Here is a 21227-nt window from a genome sequence, read left to right on the forward strand (position 1 = left end):
CAAAAAAGTGTCTCCCACACACAGCAAAATCAATTTACATTAAATTACAAATTTTTATAATGGATATATGTTCCAAACACAACCATAGAAATATTATTAAAAACATACAGGAAGTGCATTACCTATTATTTAAAAAATAAATAGTCTAAAAGCTGCAGGATTTAGTTGACAACTCATGAGTTTCAAGATTTCAGTTTAAATAATGACATAGCATGTTCGCAATGTTTTAAAGAAAAAGCATCTTTGAAGTCTGAACTGTGATCAAGGTTAGTAACAGCTTTAGATACTGTAGAAAATCTCCATTTTCCTCTTTGAGAGCAGCAGACTAAAATGAATAGATGTTAAGTACAACACCATGTCACTACAGAATGATTTGAAATATCATGTGACCTATTTTATAGACACTGGGCAACACATACAGTATTAATTTTTCATTAAAAAGATGTAGTAGAGTTTTTCAAGTAAAATGCTAGGCCTATATTCTACATCAAAGGTAAAATATACAGACACTGTTAATAAGGGCTTACAATATGTAGCCCAGTTGTGAACTCTATATTGTTTATTTTTCTCATTCATCTTTTTCTGATTAAATAGCAGGAAGTTTGACATATGATGTCAGATGGTTACAGAATACAGTCACACATAAGGATTCTTATCAACAATTCTGTTAAGCTCAATAAATGGAAATGATCAATACATCAACATAAACACTGTACTGCCAAAAATACTGGGCCACATCACTGAATTCAAGTGCTCCAATTACTTCTACTGCAACAGATGTATAGAATCCATGATCCAGACCTGCTGACTACTTTACCAAACGTTTCTGCCCTCAGAAGCTCAGTTAACCGGCCCTTGTTAGGGGGCATCGCTTTGTCCAGAGGGTCTGGACCTTCTGCTATTGAGAAACGATTTCTATTGAAGTTGTGGACTCTATTTGGACTCTAGAACCCTAGAAAAGTGTTTTCTGTAGTGATACATCATACCTCTATCTGACAATCTAGTTTGCAAGTCTGGAGTTGACAGTTGCAAGGAGAAAGGTATTTGCCTGTCTGAACTGAGTGAAGAGTAATAGAGGGGATCATTGCTTGGCAGACCTGACCTCAAAACCTTTGGGATGAATTAAAGAGACACTTTGACGCAGTTCTTCTCACTCAGCATTGGTTTCTGATCTAACAAATGTGCCTGTGGAAGAATGGTCAAAAACTCCCAAAATAGGTTGAAGAGACATTTGGAACAACATCATGGCAAATTTTGTGAATTAAGACTGGAATGTACCTCAAGCTGACATGTATGTGGGGGAGAGGGGCAAGTACTTTTGGCAATATAGTGTGTGATTGGACTTTAGAATATATATATATATATATATATATATATATACATATGTGTATATATATGCGTGTGTTTGTATGCATACCTGCGTGTGTGCGTGCGTGCGCATGTGTGTGGGTGTGCGTGTGTGTGAGAAACTGTGAGGGGTGGGGCAAGTTGGCAATCCTGAAAAACAATTTCAGACACAGCAGATATAATGAATATACAAGTAGGTACGCACACCAGTATAAATAGTTTGATGGCTATACATAATGTGTGGTTATGAATTATAAGGAAAAATATGCACAACTTCATCTGGCTGTTTTGCTTGGTTGAAGTATGAGACATAATTTTATGGTTTCCTCATGTTATTGCAGCAATAATGTACGTTTGTAACAAACATTTCACAAACTACCTTCTAATAAGCCACTTTTTAAACATAATTTTCAATCCACAGTCTAACAATTTTGGTACAAAGTTTCTATGGAAACTAATTTTCACATTCATAATTTGAAACAGATATAACTATGATACACTACCTAATGTAATGTCGCCATACTACATCACGTAGTGCGGCAACATTATAGTTAAAAAAAACTTTGGAAGCATATGATGGAAAAACAAAGCTTATATGAAGCTTCAGTATTTCAAATGTGGTTTTTGAGTTAGCTGGAGTAACACAAGGTGAAACCTAACCTGCTGTCTGTACGACGTGCAGTCCTTTCACTCATTCTTTTTCCAACAATATTTTCTACAAACTAAAACTGAAAAAGAAATTATATTATTCAAACCGAAGCATTGATACTTTTGTTGTAGGATCATTTGACATTAGATAAGTCAAATAATTTACTGACCAACATCAAAAGATTTATTTAAAAGCCAACATTTGGACATTTTTAAGAGGTGGCAAACTTACCACTTTGTAAAAATGTCCAAATGTTGGCTTTTAAATAAATCTTTTCAATCAAGTTCTTTCAGTTTTTATTCTCTGTATCTACAACAGTCAAATGTGGGAAGATGTAAAGGCTTACCACTACTGCTGGTAGCAGGATGTAGTAAATGTAAGTGAAAATTTCAAGAGAAGCAAATGTTGAAGGTCGAGGTCAAATGTCTAACTCGCCCATATTTGACTCTGCCTTCAACAGCACTCTGCAGTCTGAATGTACAGAGTTAAACATTTAATTCATGGTGAAGTCATAGGAATTTGGGGAAGTAGTGAGCCTGTGAATCCATCAACATTTCCCTACACCCTCAGTAGAATACTGCAGTCAGTGTGGGAGAGGCAAACATTAAGTCTGGGAAAGATTTACTTTAATTTATCTTAAAAATGGGACTAATAGCATGTACGTATGGGAAATTATAACCAAATGGCTAGCTTACATCTTTACTCCAACTGGCTAGTTGGTATGAAAGAGAAAGAGCAACAGCAAGAAAAACAACAAGCAAACACAGTACAACTTAAAATGTATAAAGACAATAAAAACATACAAACTTAAACATGGTCATGGCTTTTCTGGAGCCATATTAAGATATTTTTCAAAAGAGGTTGGGAGTTGAAGCTCCGGACAAAAGTTGGAATGCTGAGGTACAGCATAATAATAAAATATTTTAGAAACCAATACGAAATCATTATATTTCATAATGTTGTCCTAAATCATCACACATATTTTTAAAGCATCTGACAATGATAGTATTATTTGTTTTGTTTGTTTTTTTTTAAGTAAAATTCATTTACATCTCGCTTATAAACTGTTTTATTTAGTTTTAGTGTTTCTGTCAACACACCTTGATCATAAAATTAGGCCATTAGCAGAACTCTGTAGAAGCTGAGTATGAGACGAGGTAGTTCAGTCCTTTAAATCCAAAGGGTCAAAGCCTCAATCATTCGGCCAAAACAGTCCTCAAACTTCGCCTCCTATCTAAAAGTGGGTACACCCATCAGTGTAGGGGGGAAAAACACTGACTTGGGTGTAGAGACAAATAATTGACTAGGCCTCTTTCTTGAACTGCATGCTAGAGTTGGGATGAGGACAGACAAACAGTAAGCCTGGGGACATGTCTACCTTTGGGCCCAGAGCATCTATAGTTTCACCTGAATCTATAAGGCAGAGTCAAAAGCCTGGCATGGAGTCCATCTTTTTTACTGAGCTCCCAACTGACCCTACTCTGGCCTGAGCAGTCAGGAGAACCAAGCTACAGGAAAATAACCTGCTAATTTCAGCAAACATTCATGTACTAGTACATTTTAAGCTTCACACCTGTTCACAACACTCTCAAAAGGGTGCTTTACGTGTTTAATTTGAAAGCCTGGCCTAAAGAAGACATAGTGGAATAATCACAGCTTTAAGAACATTTTATCCAAAATGGATAATGGTTTGCTGAAGCAGCTAACACAAAGAGAAAACTGGCTGTTCAGAAGCTGGCGAAGTGATCCATTCTCAAACTGAAACCTCCTATTTCTTGTAGTGCTGTCCATTCTCAAAGACTATATTTGTACATTCTGTTGCTAAACTGAATTTGTCGTGTAGATGAGCAAAGAACAGTCATAGCAATCCATCTGCTCATTAAAATCAGCAACACTACACTAGGGGTGAATCTAGAAAAGTATTTATGGGCTGCAAAGAGAGGAAGGAGTAGGATACATTGAGGGGCAGCTCCATATGGCAAACGTGACGTGTTTATGCAATCACAGTCAATCACAGAGACGACAATCAAATGTAAACTGGAAGATTCCCAAATTGAGATAGAAGTTATGGTGTGTTCACACCAAACGAGTCTGACGCTTCAAGTGCATCTGTGCACTTTGCACTTTGAATGGAGATTGTTGAGATTTTGGTCTCATCTAGCAATTGCACATCTGGTTTACATTCAAAGTCTATGTGGAGGCGTGTCAAAATCTCTAGCTGTTGTTTTCCTTGATGGCCTATTTGTCCAATGCACTGGACACTCTTAGCATGTCAAACGCTCAAAACTCTCCAAATGGTTCAAATAACACTGCACTAGATGCGTCAAACGCACTACAACGGGCCCTCGACGCACCTCCATTTGCGTTTGATGTGAACACAACATTACAATTGTCCAGTAAGCTATTTGGCTGCTTCCTCAAATTGCTTACTGTTTCAGATTGTTTGTCTTCATAAAACTGCAAAATCATCCTGGACTCCATTCAACTGCAAGTTAAACAAAATAATGTTGTGATAAGTCAGAATCTTTTAGTCTGGAAGCTTTAGAGTGGGGAGGCAGCTGAGCGTTGAGGTATCTGATCACATAACACTTCCCAAAAAACCAAACCCACCCAAAAAGAGTATGACAAAAGGTGTCCCAGATGGAACTCCTCAGTGAGTAATGTAAAATCATACCTTGTTCTTAAGCTGGTACACTTTATTGATGTCTTTTGATTTGTTTTTAATCAGTGGCAGTTCTTCTCTATTCTGGGTTGTTTATTTGAAGAAAGGCTTAGTGAACACAAAGACTAGATTAGATGTAATTGTGTAAATGTATAAATCAACCATAATAATATAAACAATAGTATTCCAAGATATCATGTTGAAAAAAATAAAAGCCTTTATTTTAATTCTGACAGCTATGTTATTAGTGCTGACAAATGAAAGCCCAGTTTTGCCCTCATTTTCTCCTCAGGTTGGATTCTGGAAGCTCTTAGGGTCCAAATTTCTCACATACACAAAATGAGAGTCCACCACAGAGATGGAGGTGATGATTGCAGTCACTGATGGCTGAACATGACAAACCAGGTACTTGATTCAATTCTCCAACATCATCGCTAAAAAGAGGGATCCTCCTGGCATGTTCTCTCCTTCAGTGCTCTTCCATAAGCAACTGGTTCTGCATGGACAAAATTAAGTATTTAAAATCAATAAAATGAAAAAGTTCAATTTAATTCAATTCCATTGACTTTATTTATATAACTAGTTTTCACAACATGTCATGTCAAAACACTTTACCTAAATAAAAAGTCAAATCAATCAAATCATACATACATTCTAGTTGATCCTAGTAATCAAACAATGCATGAAAGAGTTTATTATTCAAATTGAGTAAAACGTTTCCACCTAAAGAAACCCAGTAGATTCCATCAAGTCACTGACATGCAGCACTGTCTCCTCCTGGAGGAGCATGTAGCTGCATGCATTGACTTTGCAGCTTACACCGAGCATGCATGTAGGATCAGTGGAGAGAAACAAAATTCCCTTTAACACATTTGTCCTGTTTGGAGTCCAAGTCCATAACACAAATTCCCTTACCTTTGATTTTTACCAACAATAATTGTAATGTTGTCATTGGGAAATTGTGTGTGCCTTAGTGAGTGAAACAGAGAGTCTTTGTACGACAATGAGTCCTAAATATTTAGGTCAGTGTCCTCAACTTTTAGATGTGTCCCTGGTCCAACACTTAAATCAAATAACTGAATTACTTCCTCAGTATATAGCCAAGTTCTCTGGGGTCCTGCTGATGACCTCATTATTTGACTCAGGTGTTGAAGCAAAGACATCAGCCCTGGAGGCCTGAAGTTGAGGACCCCTGGTTCCCTGGTCTAGTCCAACAGACCTTCAGATCCTAGTTTAGGGATCTAAAATCTTTATAATGCGAAAAGCCAATTCTGTCTTCAGTCTAGCAAAGTAAAACTCATTTTACTTTGCCACAAACACTTCCTGATATTTTGAAAAAATGGGGGATGCAAACACTTGAAGCTCAGAGGAGACAGAGCTTTTAGTGTTGCTGCTTCCAAATTATGGAACAATTTGTGGCTATATATTAGAAGTGTTCCTTATTGTTCACTTTTAAACCTCCTCTTAAGTCACATTTTTATTTTTTGGCTTTTAACACATCCATTTTCTTTACACCCTTGTCCTTTAGTGGGGTCGGGAGGGTTTCTGGTGCCTATCTCCAGCTAACTTTCCGGGCGAGAAGCAGGGTCACCCTGGACAGGTTGCCAGTCTGTCGCAGGGCAACACAGAGACACACAGGACAAACAAACAACCATGCACACACACACCTAGGGGCAATTTGGAGAGGCCAATTAACCTGACAGTCATGTCATGTTTTTGGACTGTGGGAGGAAACCGGAGTACTCGGAGAAAACCCACACATGCACAGGGAGAACATACAAACTTCCATGTCTGGGGCTGGGAAGCAAACCCAGAACCTTCTTGCTGCAAGGCGACAGCTCTACCAACTGCGCCACTGTGCAGTTTTAGCACATGTTGAGACTTTTACTTTTACCTCTGTTATTGCATTTTATTGTTTCTATTATTGTCTTTCGTCCTTTCCATATTTTGAATGTTTATTTATTTTTATCTGTACAGCACTTTGTTGCAGCTAGTATTATTTTAAAGTGCTTTACAAACAAAGCAGTAGTAGTTAAGGGATGTGGTTAATCTGAAGCACTCAATGCATTAATATTACACAATGCATATTAATTGAATCTCCTATTTTGAAAATAAAAGCTTCTCCCCCGCAGAGGTTTACTTAGTTCAAAACAGTGCATTATAATTTCGCTTTTAAAACCAATGCGGTTAGAGCGGGCGCCCTGAATACAGAGGCTAAAGACCCGAATAAGGCCGTCCTGAGTTTGAATTCCATCCGTGGTTCCTTTGCCACATGTCTGTTCCTCTTTCTCCTGTCACATTCCTGTCAAGTAAAGGCCACTAGTGCCAAAAAAATTATTATATAAAACAGAAAAAAAAAAAACATTGTGATGGACATTTGGATAAAACCAAGGTAACTGATCTGGGTGTGCTAGCAGGACATGGAGCAGGACTGTGAATCTAAAGGAGCTCCTCTTTGCTTCTTACGAGGACTTGCTGTCATTGACTTTTATAGAACTGACTTAAATATTTGTAATCTGAGCCTATCCGGTCACTACATGGACATTACAGTTTTGTGACTATTCCAAAATGAAGCACATACCAGCAGTGGACCAGGTTAACCTGCCATTCTGTCTCATCATCACTTTCAGCCAGTTTCCAAGAAGTTGAAAACACATGCCGATCAAAGATTGAAAAGAGCTTTTAAAAAGGGCTACTGGCAGCTCAAATATTTGCAGGTGATTAGATTGATGCTTTGTTTAAAAAAGACTAAAATGTTTTTAAAAAGTGATAATCATAAGGACCCCCACCTTAGCGTCGGTAGTCTTTTGGATAAAGTTGCTGTCGTGGTCTCCTCCCTCTGAGTCACTCTTTTGGTCTTCATCTTTGCCATCCCTTTCCTGGTCATCCTCTTCAGATGAGACCCTTGACAGTTTTGAGGACTGCTGTGAAAGACAAGCACATCATGATCTACCCGGCGTGTTTCTCAACATAAAGTCATCCTCAGTTGGAATGTCGGTGACTTTAAATCATCTTCTTATATACAAGAATCATTCAATCATAAACAGGTGCTGGTCATAAAATTAGAATATTGTGATAAAGTTCATTATTTTCCATAATGTCAGGATAAAAATTAAATTGTCATATATTTTAGATTCATTGCACACCAACTGAAATATTTCAGGTCTTTTATTGTTTTAATTTTGATGATTTTGGCAAACAGCTCATGAAAACCCAAAATCCCTGTCTCAAAAAATTAGAATATTATGAAAAGGTTCTCTGAACGAGCAATAAAAATAATCATCTGAATCAACAAAGTAACTCTAAACACCTGAAAAAGATTCCTGAGGCCTTTAAAAACTCCCAGCCTGGTTCATTACTCAAAACCGGAATCATGGGTCAGACTGCTGACCTGACTGCTGTCCAGAAGGCCATCACTGACATCCTCAAGCAAGAGGGTGAGAAACAGAAAGAAATTTCTGAACGAATCGGCTGTTTGCAGAGAGTTATATCAAGGCACCTCAGTGGGAAGTCAGTAGGAAGGAAAAAGTGTGGCAGAAAACGCTGCACAACGAGAAGAGGTGACCGGACCCTGAGGAAGATTGTGGAGAAGGGCCGATTCCAGACCAAATTAAATTTTCATCTCCATAAAACTTTTCAGCAGATGGAAGCATGAAGTGCTCCAAAATCTTCTGATAGCTGCTGCATTGATCCTGCCCACATTCGAAAAAGAATCCGACCTGTGCTGTTCACACTGCCATGAAAAGATCGGATACAGGTCACATTACGTCAAAAAAATCGGAATTGGGTCACTTCAGGCTGCAGTGTGAACTTGATAGAACCTGAACATAAACAGATCCAATTTTCCATTTTTAGCAAGTTTTTTCTATTTACAAAGTAATTTGACTTTATTATCAATGTATCTGCATATAAAATGCAGAAGACAAATTGCAGCTAACTTTATTGTCTACATTCTAGGCCAGTGTTTCTTAGGGACTATGGCCTGAGTGTGTTTCCCAGCTGCCACACAGAGCAGTGAAAGTTCAGATATTCATGTGTCTGTTTTGTAGATTTCCTTATTGCTTATTTACACTGTTTAGATCTTGTCATATCAGTCTGGAAATCTGACTTCCCTCTTGTTCAGAAACTTGAGCTAAACTCAAATTTTATGTGAAACATTCTTCATTTTTTCTTGTCATGAAAACTTAAAAACAGCAAATGCATTTTCTAACCAAGCAGTGAAAGGTCACAGCTCAGCTCTTACAGCAAGGCACTAAGTTAAAATTCATAGGGACATCCAGTTAATGAAGGCCAAAAACCATGGCGAAAACTGAGAAAGGCAACCATTTGTAGAACTAAATCATTCCCCACATACAGTGTGCTATATTCATGCTTTAATGACAATACTAATTTTAATCAGACAAAAACAATGTGAGTAAATCGTTTTCAAATTATTTTATCTGTGAAGGGAAAAAAGTTGTACTCAAATTTTATTATATGATGAGAGCAGTGCTCCTAAAAAGCATCACATTCCTTCAAATGCACCACATGTGCTCTGCACAATGGAGACCAGTTGCTAGGCAACTGTTGTTGCTAAGTAGGGAGATGAATGTGAGTGACTGCTTCCATTTACAGCAGAAATAGCAGGTTTTTTACTTTTGGCCCTAAATCCTAACAAAGACAGACTGTAGTAAAGAATACAACATTCTTTATTACACTAAGTAATAACTTAGTGGCAATGAAGACAAAAAATGAAGACACCAAAAATAAATACTGTATCATTTCTACATTTTGGAAAATGTAAATAGTAACATTTTATTAATTTTTTTTAAATGACTGGGCATGGCAGTGGCGCAGGATTAAAGTGTCTTAAATTTTTATAGAACCCTTTGTGCCAAATTAATATATTTCTCAGAAATGTACACAGTCAGAGGCTATCAATGTTCTATACAACTCACATGCCATACAGTAAATTGCTTTTCAGTCATTTGAGTTGATGCTCTCAGCACATTTACAGTATTTACATTTCTTCACTTGGTGCAGTTCACTTTCCAAACTGTAATAACTGAGGTCAGTTTCCTCCTATTATAGGCCTGGCGGGCTGCCATGCTTTACGTGGCTCCCCTATATGGACATTTATATGAAACCCCGCCTGTGAGGAAGAGGATGTCTTTGTAGAATTCATCAAGTTAGGAATCAAGTTTAAATCCATCGCGTTTGCTCTGCTCGCGCAGCTCAATGCGAGCGTGCAGTGAGAATATTTCTTTGTGAACAAAGCATTATATGTGTCGTGTGCGTTTATATGTCAGCATGCTAATTCTGTCTGCGGTTATAAATAAAGTTTGAGTTCCCGGTTAGCCGGTGCGTTAGTGGACCAGGGGTTCAACACGTGAAGGAGCTTTCGCACTCACCTCCACGGGTGAAAGCCAGCATGTTGCATGACTTATTTATTGTTTTGATTTTGCTTTATTTTTGTAGCAATACAATGCATATCAATTGCTTTGTCTATTTGAAGTCTTACTAAGTTTACTAAGATGCATTAATGAACAACTACAACTCAAAGATTAAATTCATAGTATCAAATTGTAACGATGGTAACAGAACAATCTAACTATGGATATTGTTCTTTGAACTTTTACAAAGTAAACTTGCCAGCTCCTTAAAATCTTAAATTTAAATGTTAAACAATTTAAAATATTTTAATTTATCTATGCTGAAACCATTAAATCAAATTTAGCACCACTGATATTCTCTTAGTTCATTTATGCCTTGAGCCGGTTTTAAATGTGATCAGCATTACATCATGTTTTCAGATTCACTAACTGATGAATTAATTTGGATTTAACAGAAGTGCAAATAATTGATATTTATTTTATTAATTTGTTGTTTTTAAGATTCTATAGTTGTTGGTTTAAGTATTGTCGGCAATGTCTTCCAGTAATATTTTCTTTTAATACAAAACCCCAGTAGACCGCCTCAGTGCCCCGACCACCAGGCTTAACAAGTTTTCTGGGGGAAACCTTGGAGGTCATGAAATCACTCTACAGCAGGAATGGGAGCAGTTACCCACTTCACAGATATAAGTTTCATCTTTCATCTAAACATGTCAGATGTTACAGATTTAGGCAAGGTCAAATGTTGAGTTCGGGACAAGTCAAACATTCAACTCCACACCAAACTGCAGGCTTTTCAATATGTTTAGGAACAGCCCATACTTGTAGTTATTGATCTGAAACATTTCATATTTCAACACAAAAGGAAGTTTGTGAAAATCAAAACCAAGCTAAATGAAAATACAACAGGCCTTATTCATTACTGGACTGGGGATTTCTGATCTAGAGTGTTGGTGTCTCTTCATATATTTTATATAATAAATTCCCCAAAATCCTCCTTTGATATTAAACTACAAACAAAACATCCAGAAGAATTATGAACACTATAATAACCAAATGCAGGTATACTTACTATACCTGCACAAGCAAAGGCATAGTAAAAGGTCAATTTTAACATTCAGGCACTCTGTACTACACTTTTTGAATTATCCCCTAAAATAACACAAGTGTTAAATATGGTGTCCGGTCATAGCTATAAAGTCGACTTCCATTTAATTTACAACCTGCATCTTATTGTCACATCATACCTTAGAAGAGGGTATTTTTTTCCTTTTGGATCCAGTCTTGTCTTCCTTTAACTTTTTCTTGCTATCTTCTTCCTGAACAGAGTCACCGTCATCACCCTCACTGCTGCCATCGGCAGTGTTTCCTCCCTCTTCTGTTTCTGATGAGCTCTGCTGCTGCATGGCCTATACGTCAGACAGTATAGGTTAAGACAGGTTTGCCTTTCTTACAAAAACGGGCTCTGCTTTGAACAGTTCTTTATTTGTACCATTAAACATGCTCTGTTTTGCAACCCCCTTATGTAGTTATTCTGACTTTCCTTTGAACCAAAGACGATGCGAGCTGCCAACTGACCTGATAACCTGTGAACTTGACTCCAGGGTTGTTTTCAATCTCCCACAAGCCTTCATTGAAGCCTTTTCTCTTGTTTGACTTGCCAAATTTGTCTTTATAGTCTTTGTAGGGCAGAAGATCCTTTGAACCTAAGAATGCACTAAAAGGGAAAATGAATAAAATATGCTTGAAAGTATTCTTTTGCTCTCAAGCAAGTATTGAGTAAATGTATATGTATGTACAAGTAATTAGTGTGGTGTTCAAATGATTGCCTTAATGGGTGGTATTTAATTTTGGGAGAATGTTAAAATTAGCAATGCTAATATTTATTTAAAAAATGAACTTGTGCTGAGTGCAGGTCTACTTAGCATCACTAAACAGAAGTGTGTTTATGGTTCAGCTTAAGATATGAACAAAGAAACATTTATAACATTTACCTTCTTCATGTACCCTTAAAGGTGCAGTCGCAATGCAGTGTCCCGTGAAACTTTCAGTACTCCCCCTTGTTTACCTAATGTTATCAAAAAGGTATGAAATTTTTTATACTTGTAGAAAAGTATAAAAAAGTCTGAAGTCACCACTGTGGCATATGTTTTGTTCTAATTGAATAGGATAGAGCTCATCTAATCCAGCTCCAAAAAGAGATTCATTCAGTCAAAGATTTGGTGGATGAGGCCTAATTCCTCCACACCTCCTAGAAGCATTGAAGCAATCAGCCCAAAGCCGTGCTTTGACTGAAGATTATGAAATCCAGTAATGACAGAAAAAAGCATCTTGGAGCCATTGTGACAGGCCCGGTGGCATGGGTGGGCATTGTTCGCCCCACAGAGTGAGCCATACCCCCCTCCCCCCAAAAGACTGGAAGCTATTTTTTAAAATTATTTTTACCTCAGTATGGCCAACTTTCTGTTATTCCTATCTTGATTTGATATAGTAGGGACTCTCACCCTTCCCATATCTGTGCCCTCTGTCCTCTGCACTTCTTTCAGCCGTGACAACCATAACTGTTTAATTTACTAACATGTTGTAACATGTTGTGTTTTTCCGAAATGGCTTTAAAGGCAACACGAACGCTAAGATGTTCAAGCCAGTTTTACACCTGTACAGCAGTGAAGGAGACCTGCTGCTGCTACGCATGGAAACAAACCAGCAAAAGGCAAAGAAGTTTGATCGTTTTTTTGCCCCCCAAACTAACGGAGTGAGTTGATTAATGCTGTTGGATGCAGAGATAATGTTAACTAAATGATGACTTTATAATACCAATATATCATGTTAAGCTTGTTAACAAGTATGAGCTGCTGATGTTATCTATGTTCAAAAGTTGGCAATATGGTTACATTTACTTGAGCAACATTTTGGGAAAAATGGTAAGAGTACTGCACTGTACTTTTTTTCTTTTACTTGAGTAATATTATTATTGCTAATAATAATTATTGATAGTTTAATAATAAATATTATTATTATTGCTAATAATAATAATAATAATAATAATAATAATAATAATAATAATAATTGAGTAGATTAATTTTGCATTTAAAGGAATAGACTTCAGAGATTGGAAACATTAGATTTTTAGATTTCTGCAACATGTGAGCTAATGTTTATGCAAATTTGAGCATAATTACTCAACATTTTAAACATGCCACTGTATACATCCTTATTTATTTTGTATTAATAAACATGGTTATTTTATTTGAAAGGTTACATAAAGGTTTGCTTATATATTTATATTAAAGTAAAAGCTTGTTTACTGTGCTCCCCCAAAATAAACCAATGTCCCCTCTGCTAAACTTCTCTGGATCCGGGGCTGTATTGTGAAAACCCTACAGACTTTTGTGGAACAAAGCTGCCATTTTGTATTACTTACTCAAAACAGAGACTATGATAGTGGAACATTTTGTTATCTTGTCATTTGCGTACGATTAGCTTTAACTGACATATGCATAATTTTTGTCAATTTGTAAACAACTGAACTGGATTATATTGGAATTTAAATCAACTGTGTTGATTAGAATATTTCAAACAGCTGTAACTCCCTTAAGCAGGATCAAATCCACACCAAATTCTGTGGAGGATGACTGGGATATGGTCAAATGCCCACTGCCCACATGGGCAACAATTATTGCTCCGAATATTACAGAAATGAGGGGGGCGAGTCAAACAGTAAAACACGAAAAGTAAAACAAACTTGGAAGTCATGAGAGCTGCATTTCTGTTAAGTTTATTTGTGCTATTATCACAACTTCAATATTAATGGTACAACTGTTATCAATGGAGGAAAAGAACTTAATACACTTAAATAGACTTGATTTGATTGGGGACCAAAATTGCAACATTTGTTAAATGTTTTCAGCTGGTGCAATTCTCTTTCATGCTGCACTGTGACAAATGGACTAACCCCATTCAGCAATCTGTTCCCTCCCTTGTCCGTAGTGGAGATGTATCAAGAGCCACTGAAGGAAACCACAGAAAAACCTCAAAAAAAGACACGGATCACAGCTTTCGTCTTCGTGAAATGTAAACACAAAGAGATTGGTGTGAGAATTTAGCAATCAAAGGATTTCTCTTTTGTCTAAAGTTGGCAAAAGACCATGATTCTTTTCTCCCTCTAGTGTTAGACTTGCATGGTTGTTTTGATAGAATACCCAGAATGCCCTGGGGTTATAGTCCCTTTCTTGCTTTTCGAGTGTTCTACGGTCCACTTAGCGTTCACATATACCAAACCGCACCATAGTTCACTTCAACTGAACCGTCAGCTGACAAATTATTCCCTGAGGTACAATCGCTAAACATGTTTTAATTAAAATGTACTGGCTTAGATTTGACAACTAAATAATATGAAAATATGTGAGTGAGAAGAGCTCTTTTCATACTTTGGCCACATTTAAAAGTCTTTTGTGAGAGCAAGGAGAATAGGAAAGAAATAAACTCAAGGAAATATTAAGTCAGTATGCTAACTGATGCATGACATCATGAACTATATCTTATTAAAAACTTTTAATCATATAAAATATATTAATGAATGAGAACTACTTCGTACTGAGACGGTGAAGTTAATTCAGTCTGTAAGCATTTGTAGGTTAAACACTGAATCATAAATATTAAATTTTTGTGTTTGTGTATGCTTGTGAGTGAAAAATAGTACAAAGACAGAATAATATAAGAAATATATAGAAATAGCAAATGAGTAGAACGTCAAAATATAGATGTGACAACTGGATGAAAGTTAAATATAAAGCAAATTATGTATAATAATAGTTTTCCTGTTTGAAAACAAACAAATAAATGCGCATACGTTTCATGGGTCCCAAAGAAGAAGATTGGGTATTTGTTGGCAGGAGGTTTGACTGCTCCTTCTGGAAGCTCATCAATCTGAATGACAGGAAGAGAGAAAAAATTCCTAAATGTAGATTACACAAGTTAGAATTTTATTCACAGACTGTGTGCAGTTCAGTTTTACTATATTTTATTATTTAATATGAAAATTCTAAAAATTAGCTTTACAGTTATTCCAAGCAGCTGTATTTACCAGGACAATACAAAGTACCCCGCTAGAACAATATGGAAAAGTGTGGAAACTGTACTTAATGGTTACCAGAGTTTCCAGAGTTCAATCACTAATATCTCTTTCAAGAAATTCAAATCAGAATGTCTTCAGAAAAAAAAATTAAAACGAACTCAAAACATTTTATAGCAAACCTAAGCATACAAACAATTATTTTCAGTACAGTAATTGTGTATTTGCTTTCATTAAGTTGTTCAGCGTTAGCATTCTTGTTTTTTTTTTTAGTTTTCTACACTTGAGTTGAAATGATAGAGTTTTTCTCTTTTTCTTTTACGCTAGTTAGATCACATTTTAACCCATAAACCTTATACTCTCCTCTAAGATTCCCGAAGAAAGAACGGGAAAGAGAGCAGAGTTACCTGCTATCCATCTTCTACAGATACGTTGTTCACAAAATGTTTGATCTTACGTGTTAAGAAAGAGCCTGAGTGTGATAAAAGAAAAAACGAGAAAGTCGGAAACTACTATTTGAAGGTAACCTTAACAGTAGTCGCTAAAATGACACGACAGATCCGTCCGTGTCGGTTGCAGTACACATGAGCGCATTAATTGGGTGCAGGTCTTACCAAAAGACTAAGTGCAACGTTTAACATTGTTAAAACAGACCTGTAGTTACCTGGGCTAAGGTAACTACAGGTCAAGTGCCTTATATATTCTGGAATACTGGATACAATTCAAGCACTTTCTCCGCTCGTTTGTTGAAATATCTAAAAATGTTGTCTTCACCAAAATATTCGCAGGGAAAATGGTGACGACAAATGTTCCTTTTTCCTCTCCAGCCGTCATTAGCATGCCAGCAGACCGACTGACGGCAGCAGGAGAACCTGCCCCAGTAACACAGTCCATCCTGCTGAGAACCGTGCAGTCAGCCGGCCGCTCTGTGGAAACACTGCCGCCTCTCTGCGCTTTCAGCCCGGCTGCAGCACAGACTCACCCTCGCTGGCCAGTGCGGGTATCCCTTCATCTTTGCGAAAACCAGATCCCCTGCCTTGTATTCCCGCGGTCGTGGTCGAGCCATGTCGCTGAAGAAACGCTGAGATTTAGGCGAACTTGATAATCCTGATCACATCTAACTGGGCCCTAAACGCTTGTCTAAATTTTGAATCATCAAGTTTTTATATGAAGACTGCAGTTTACATGAAAATAAATAAATAAAAAATGCGGGAAATGGGACCCATAACAGACCTTTTCTCTTACGCACAAAGTCAAGAGTAGATGTAATTGAGAATGGCCTAAATTGGAGTACGGATCCAGTAAGAAAAGCAAAATGTGTCATATTAATGACAGTTCATTTCCGGTTAAAATAAATATTTAATTTCCTCTCCTGCTGTTCTTTTTTTGTTACAACTTTATTTCTTTTTTTGCCAAAATATGATGAAATATCTTTAATAATAAATTGCTCTTTTAGTTCCCCAATGTTATAAATTCTATTCCCTGTTATAGCTTTTATTTATTCATTTATTTGTTTATTTATTTACCATGAGGTGATTTTATAATCATATACACTTAATTTGGTAGCAACCCAGAGAGGTCATTGTTGTTAAAAAAAATCTTAAGTTAAATCATTTTGTGTAAAACTTCATAAGTACACAATAGTACTTATATGTACTGGTGTTTGAAAAAAAAAAACTACTTTTTTAGATTTGTTATTATTCTATCTTGATAGCTAATAAATTTGTCTCGGTTTGTGTTATAAAACACTAAGGAGGAACACCTGTGATGCTATGAAAGTTATTTAGCACTAGCATTGGCAATGTGGGTTTTAAAAGTCAACTCATATAAAAACACTGTGTGTAAATGCTATAGATTCATTAAGCCTTTGTGAAAACTTTTATGTGTTTTCCATGACATTTCAAGCCACAGGACGGGGTACCACAAGCTTTTCTGTTCATGATTCTGGAGTTTCTACCAGTAGGCATGGACAGGCAGGCCTAACCTCCATCTCTTCATCAGACTGGAGAGTAAAAAGAGATGCTGCATCAATCAGCCTTTTTTATAAAATACTTTTCATACACTCAGATCAGAACAAAGTTATCAAATCAAAAACAGAATTAAAGTGAGGTAAATTGTTTAAATATAAAGGGTGGGGAAGAGTGCAAATGCAAGGATTTGCATAATATGAAAAATAAATACATTTAATTAATAAAACCTCCAAAGTTAAGTTCCTACACAATAAACATAAATAGCAGATGATAAAATCCAAAATAGCAAAGAACAATACATTTTTAAGTACAATAACCTTTTAAAATTACTAACATTGCCTTTTATTAAGGAAAAAGGAAATATAAAAGGCGACATGTGCTTTTAGGTTCAATTACAAACCAATATGTTTTTCCACCTTCAAAAGTTAAGTTAAAACAACCTAATATTATTTTTACATTTCTTGTAATATTAAGTTCTCAAATTACATTACTTGAGGTAACCAAAGTTTCAACCAAACAATTATTTTACATTATGCAAGAAAACTTTCCTCACCTAGTTAAACAAAGATATTTCTGCATTATTTTCTCTCACATTATAAGACATAACTAATTGTTTTTAAATTAGAATCTAAATTCTTGATTCAACTTGTATGAACCAAATATCTGATATTGTATTTTATTGAATATCACACTGAATTCTACCCAGAAACCTTTACTTTGAACAGAGTTTAAATATCTAAATAGTCTCCTAAATGTGATGTTATGGATACATAATCTCTGTATTATGCTGGGCATCAATTCTCCTTTTGGCAGCTTCACGTAGGATTTTAAGATCAGTATTTACCAGACTTAATGGTCTTATGATTCCACATTTGTCTGGATTTTTCCAGTTTTCGTAGGAGCAATACCATCAATGCATATGTTAGGAATTTGGGTAAACTTTTAGTTTGAAATACCTACACAATAACATCTATTAGACATGTAAGTAGCTTAGTCTTAAATATTTAAGTTAATTGGGAGGTTATCTGCCCTTAGTGCTTTACCTGCCTTCATGCTGCCTACTGTGCTGTCTACAACAATGGTTGTTATATTCTGTCTTGTTTCCAACTGTGTGAACAATTCATAAAGGTATCCATAACTGGAATTTCCACGTTGAAGTATCTTAAACCCATTTGTCTATGTAAGGCCATTATAATATATGACATTCTCAAATGTAACTTTTAAATGTTAAAATATCTTTCCATCGTTTTATGCTTTTAATGCTCTATCTAGAACTTCAACTGCATTGCTGGGTTACAGATGTAGTACTAACATCACACAATGCAGATGGGGATCAGGAAGTAAATGAACAAGCAAAAAACAACTAGTAAGTAAATACTTAAAGCTAAAGACATGTAACACCTTTTATTTATTTTCACTGCTCAACAGGATGAAACACATTAACAATAAAAATCAGACCGCAGTTTGTTCATTTCATTACTTTGGCTGAATCATGATAAACTGCCTCGTTATGGCTTAGAAATCAAAACTAGCAAAACTGGCTGTTATTGCATTGGTAAAAGGTAAAGGCAATTTTATTTATATAGCACATTTTCAGCAACAAGGCAATACAAAGTGCTTCACAGGAATTAAAAGGAAATACAAACAAAATAAAAAAACAATAGGAAAGAGCAAAAGAAGAAAAATAATCTAATGTTGATCTAAAGTATGTAAACTAGGTGCTCCTGTTCAGGGTTGCTAGATAAGTATAAGTAAGTATCCTCTGGTCTAATTCCTTTTCTGGGTTGTAATAATAGGAGTCTCTGCATGATGATCTAAAAATTAATCTAAGAAGTAGAATATCGTCACCTTAAAATAATTGCCTAAGTCATTTTTTGCAATTCTTCAGGAAACACAAAAAACTGAACCATTTGTTGAATAAATGATATTTCAGTGATTCTTGAAAATAGGGACAAAATGGGTTTTAATTTTCCCATATTTTTTGTTTTATTATTATTTCTCAACCTTATGTATGCAAATATGACAAATAATGTTTAGGAAATGTAAAGATGCTAAGGTACAGGCTCCCAGTTGCAACATTTTTTTTTTAAATTACATTTTTAATCGACCTGACCTAGAACGTTGTCATCACCATCTGACAAAAATAAATAAAAAATAATTTTTAATGACTTTTTGTCTGTAAAATTACTCATTTTACAGACAAATGCTTCTCAAGAAACAAAATAAATATTATTTAAAACAAAAAACAACCAAAAGTCCATCTGACGGAGTTGACAGTGCATGACGGAGTTGACACAGAACTGAAGGTGGTGACAAACTAGTGAGTAAAATGAAAAACTTGATACATGTGAAGTAATGCAATTTGTGTAAAATGTATTAAAATGAATTAATTACACATTTAAGTGAGATTTGATAACAAATTCACTGAAAGAATCACAAAAACTCTGATGGAGTTGACATCTGACGGAGTTGACAAAAAGCCAAACTACCTCTATTTATATGATGTTACTCTGAAGGAGGCCATATTGTAGCTCATCAGGTCCATGAAATCTTTACAGTTTACCAAAATTAAGCTTTTATTTCACAAAATTTCATTGTCAAAAATTGTCAGTTATGGAGTTGACACATCATAGTTGTGACAAGCAACTTAGGAGTAAAACAGAAGAAAAAACTAAAGAATAACATAAGCTAACCAGAGCTAACAAGCCCTCTTAGCCATAGACATAATATAAGACATTATATTATATAGACATTATATTATGTCTATGCTCTTAGCAAAGGAAGAGAAAAGACGACGTCATGAGGTCCTCAGAAGTTCTGGTGCCCCCCAATAATGCCATGACTTTTTTTTTTTTTTTTACATTCTTTTCATGTCTGACAGTGTTGACAAGAACTAGGGACAAATTTCAATGGAGTTGGAAAATATCTAAAAATTATTTTTAATTCAATTTATCGATACTTTTATAATTACTTATATGACTACTTATACTTAATTGTCATAATATATAATTTTAGTATTTCTTTAATTGTTTTAAACTATTAGAATGTGTTGAATTCTGCTCCTGGACAAGGGATTTTACAGGCATCATCAACCGACTACAACGTTTAAAATAAAAAAATATTCAGCAAACACAAGAAAAATATACATTGTTGTGCTCACATGACCCAGGTTAGTTTAGTCAGATATTTGAAAAAATATATTTTGTGTATATTTTATTCAAATCTGGTGCTTTATCCATAGGACCTGTTTTGTCCCCATTCTCAAGAATCACTGATTTACGAACAATTTTAATCAAAAAAGTTGTAACAACAGATGTCTTTTGACATACAAACAGCAAGGTCAGTCAAACATGGAACATGACAGAATTAAATGACAGGCAAATTTTTGAACATGCCTTTGTGACCTAGGCAATTTTACAGCACAAACTAACAAAACATAATGCTGAGGAGGCATGTGCATTTTTTCCACTTCTCGTTCCAGCTCTTCTTTGATGGGTTCTTGTCTGATGCCTATTAGTGTGGCAAATTGTCAAAGAAATGATGACACTCGACAGGCATGATGGGTTTCATTGACTGGAGGTCCTGGAACTTTCTCTCTTTGATTGGCAGAGCACATGGAAACAAACTTATCCATGCCATTGGCCCATTGGCACCTGCACTCTTTGTGGCAGTTCTTCCCACACGAAGTCTTCTGAAAAGGACAGCTTGAAATGGACCTTGCCTTCACTGCTAAACTGAAGACCCCGCAAGTCATGCACAGTCGGGTCTCCAGCTTTTTTGCCTGGTCTGATGCTGAAGAAGTAAGATCCATTCAGCTTCAGGAACTCATCGTGCTTGAGCACTTTCACATAGTAAGGTGATGGCCTGATTCTTGCAGTCTGGAGTACAACGACATAGTCTCTTGGGGTGAAGATATCTGCAACTATTTTTCGTTCAATAGTACTATGCATACTGCCACACTCCATTTGTGTATGACCTGCAAGAAGATATTTCTGGGTTATTAGCACCCCATATTTCCTTGCAAGCTCAGAGTATGCATTTGCTACACATGTATTGCAATTCTTATAACCGCAACCGTCGCTCCTTGAGGTCTGGAAGGCCTTTGATCACACCTTCAAAACAATGATACTGAAGATGTGCAAATACCTCGCTA

At 36.0% G+C, this 21227-nt stretch overlaps 1 protein-coding gene across 2 annotated transcripts; it reads right to left on the minus strand.

The window, feature by feature from the left end:
* Positions 1–2052: 2052 nt before the first annotated feature.
* On the minus strand, positions 2053–16417 carry hdgfl3 (HDGF like 3). 2 transcript variants are annotated; one of them, XM_007540860.2, is made up of 6 exons: positions 16087–16417; positions 14883–14959; positions 11609–11747; positions 11278–11439; positions 7448–7579; positions 2053–5154 (listed from the first exon to the last, which is right to left on the minus strand). In XM_007540860.2, the coding sequence occupies exons 1-6, from the start codon at positions 16168–16170 to the stop codon at positions 5128–5130; spliced, it is 621 nt and encodes a 206-aa protein (XP_007540922.1). In that variant the 5' UTR covers positions 16171–16417; the 3' UTR covers positions 2053–5127. The 2 variants fall into 2 exon arrangements, with proteins under 2 accessions (XP_007540922.1, XP_007540921.1); XM_007540859.2 differs by having other exon boundaries at positions 7448–7582; positions 16087–16416.
* Positions 16418–21227: the final 4810 nt, after the last annotated feature.

Source organism: Poecilia formosa, unplaced genomic scaffold, assembly GCF_000485575.1.
Source record: "Poecilia formosa unplaced genomic scaffold, Poecilia_formosa-5.1.2 Scaffold569, whole genome shotgun sequence".
In the NCBI taxonomy this organism is placed as follows: domain Eukaryota; kingdom Metazoa; phylum Chordata; class Actinopteri; order Cyprinodontiformes; family Poeciliidae; genus Poecilia; species Poecilia formosa.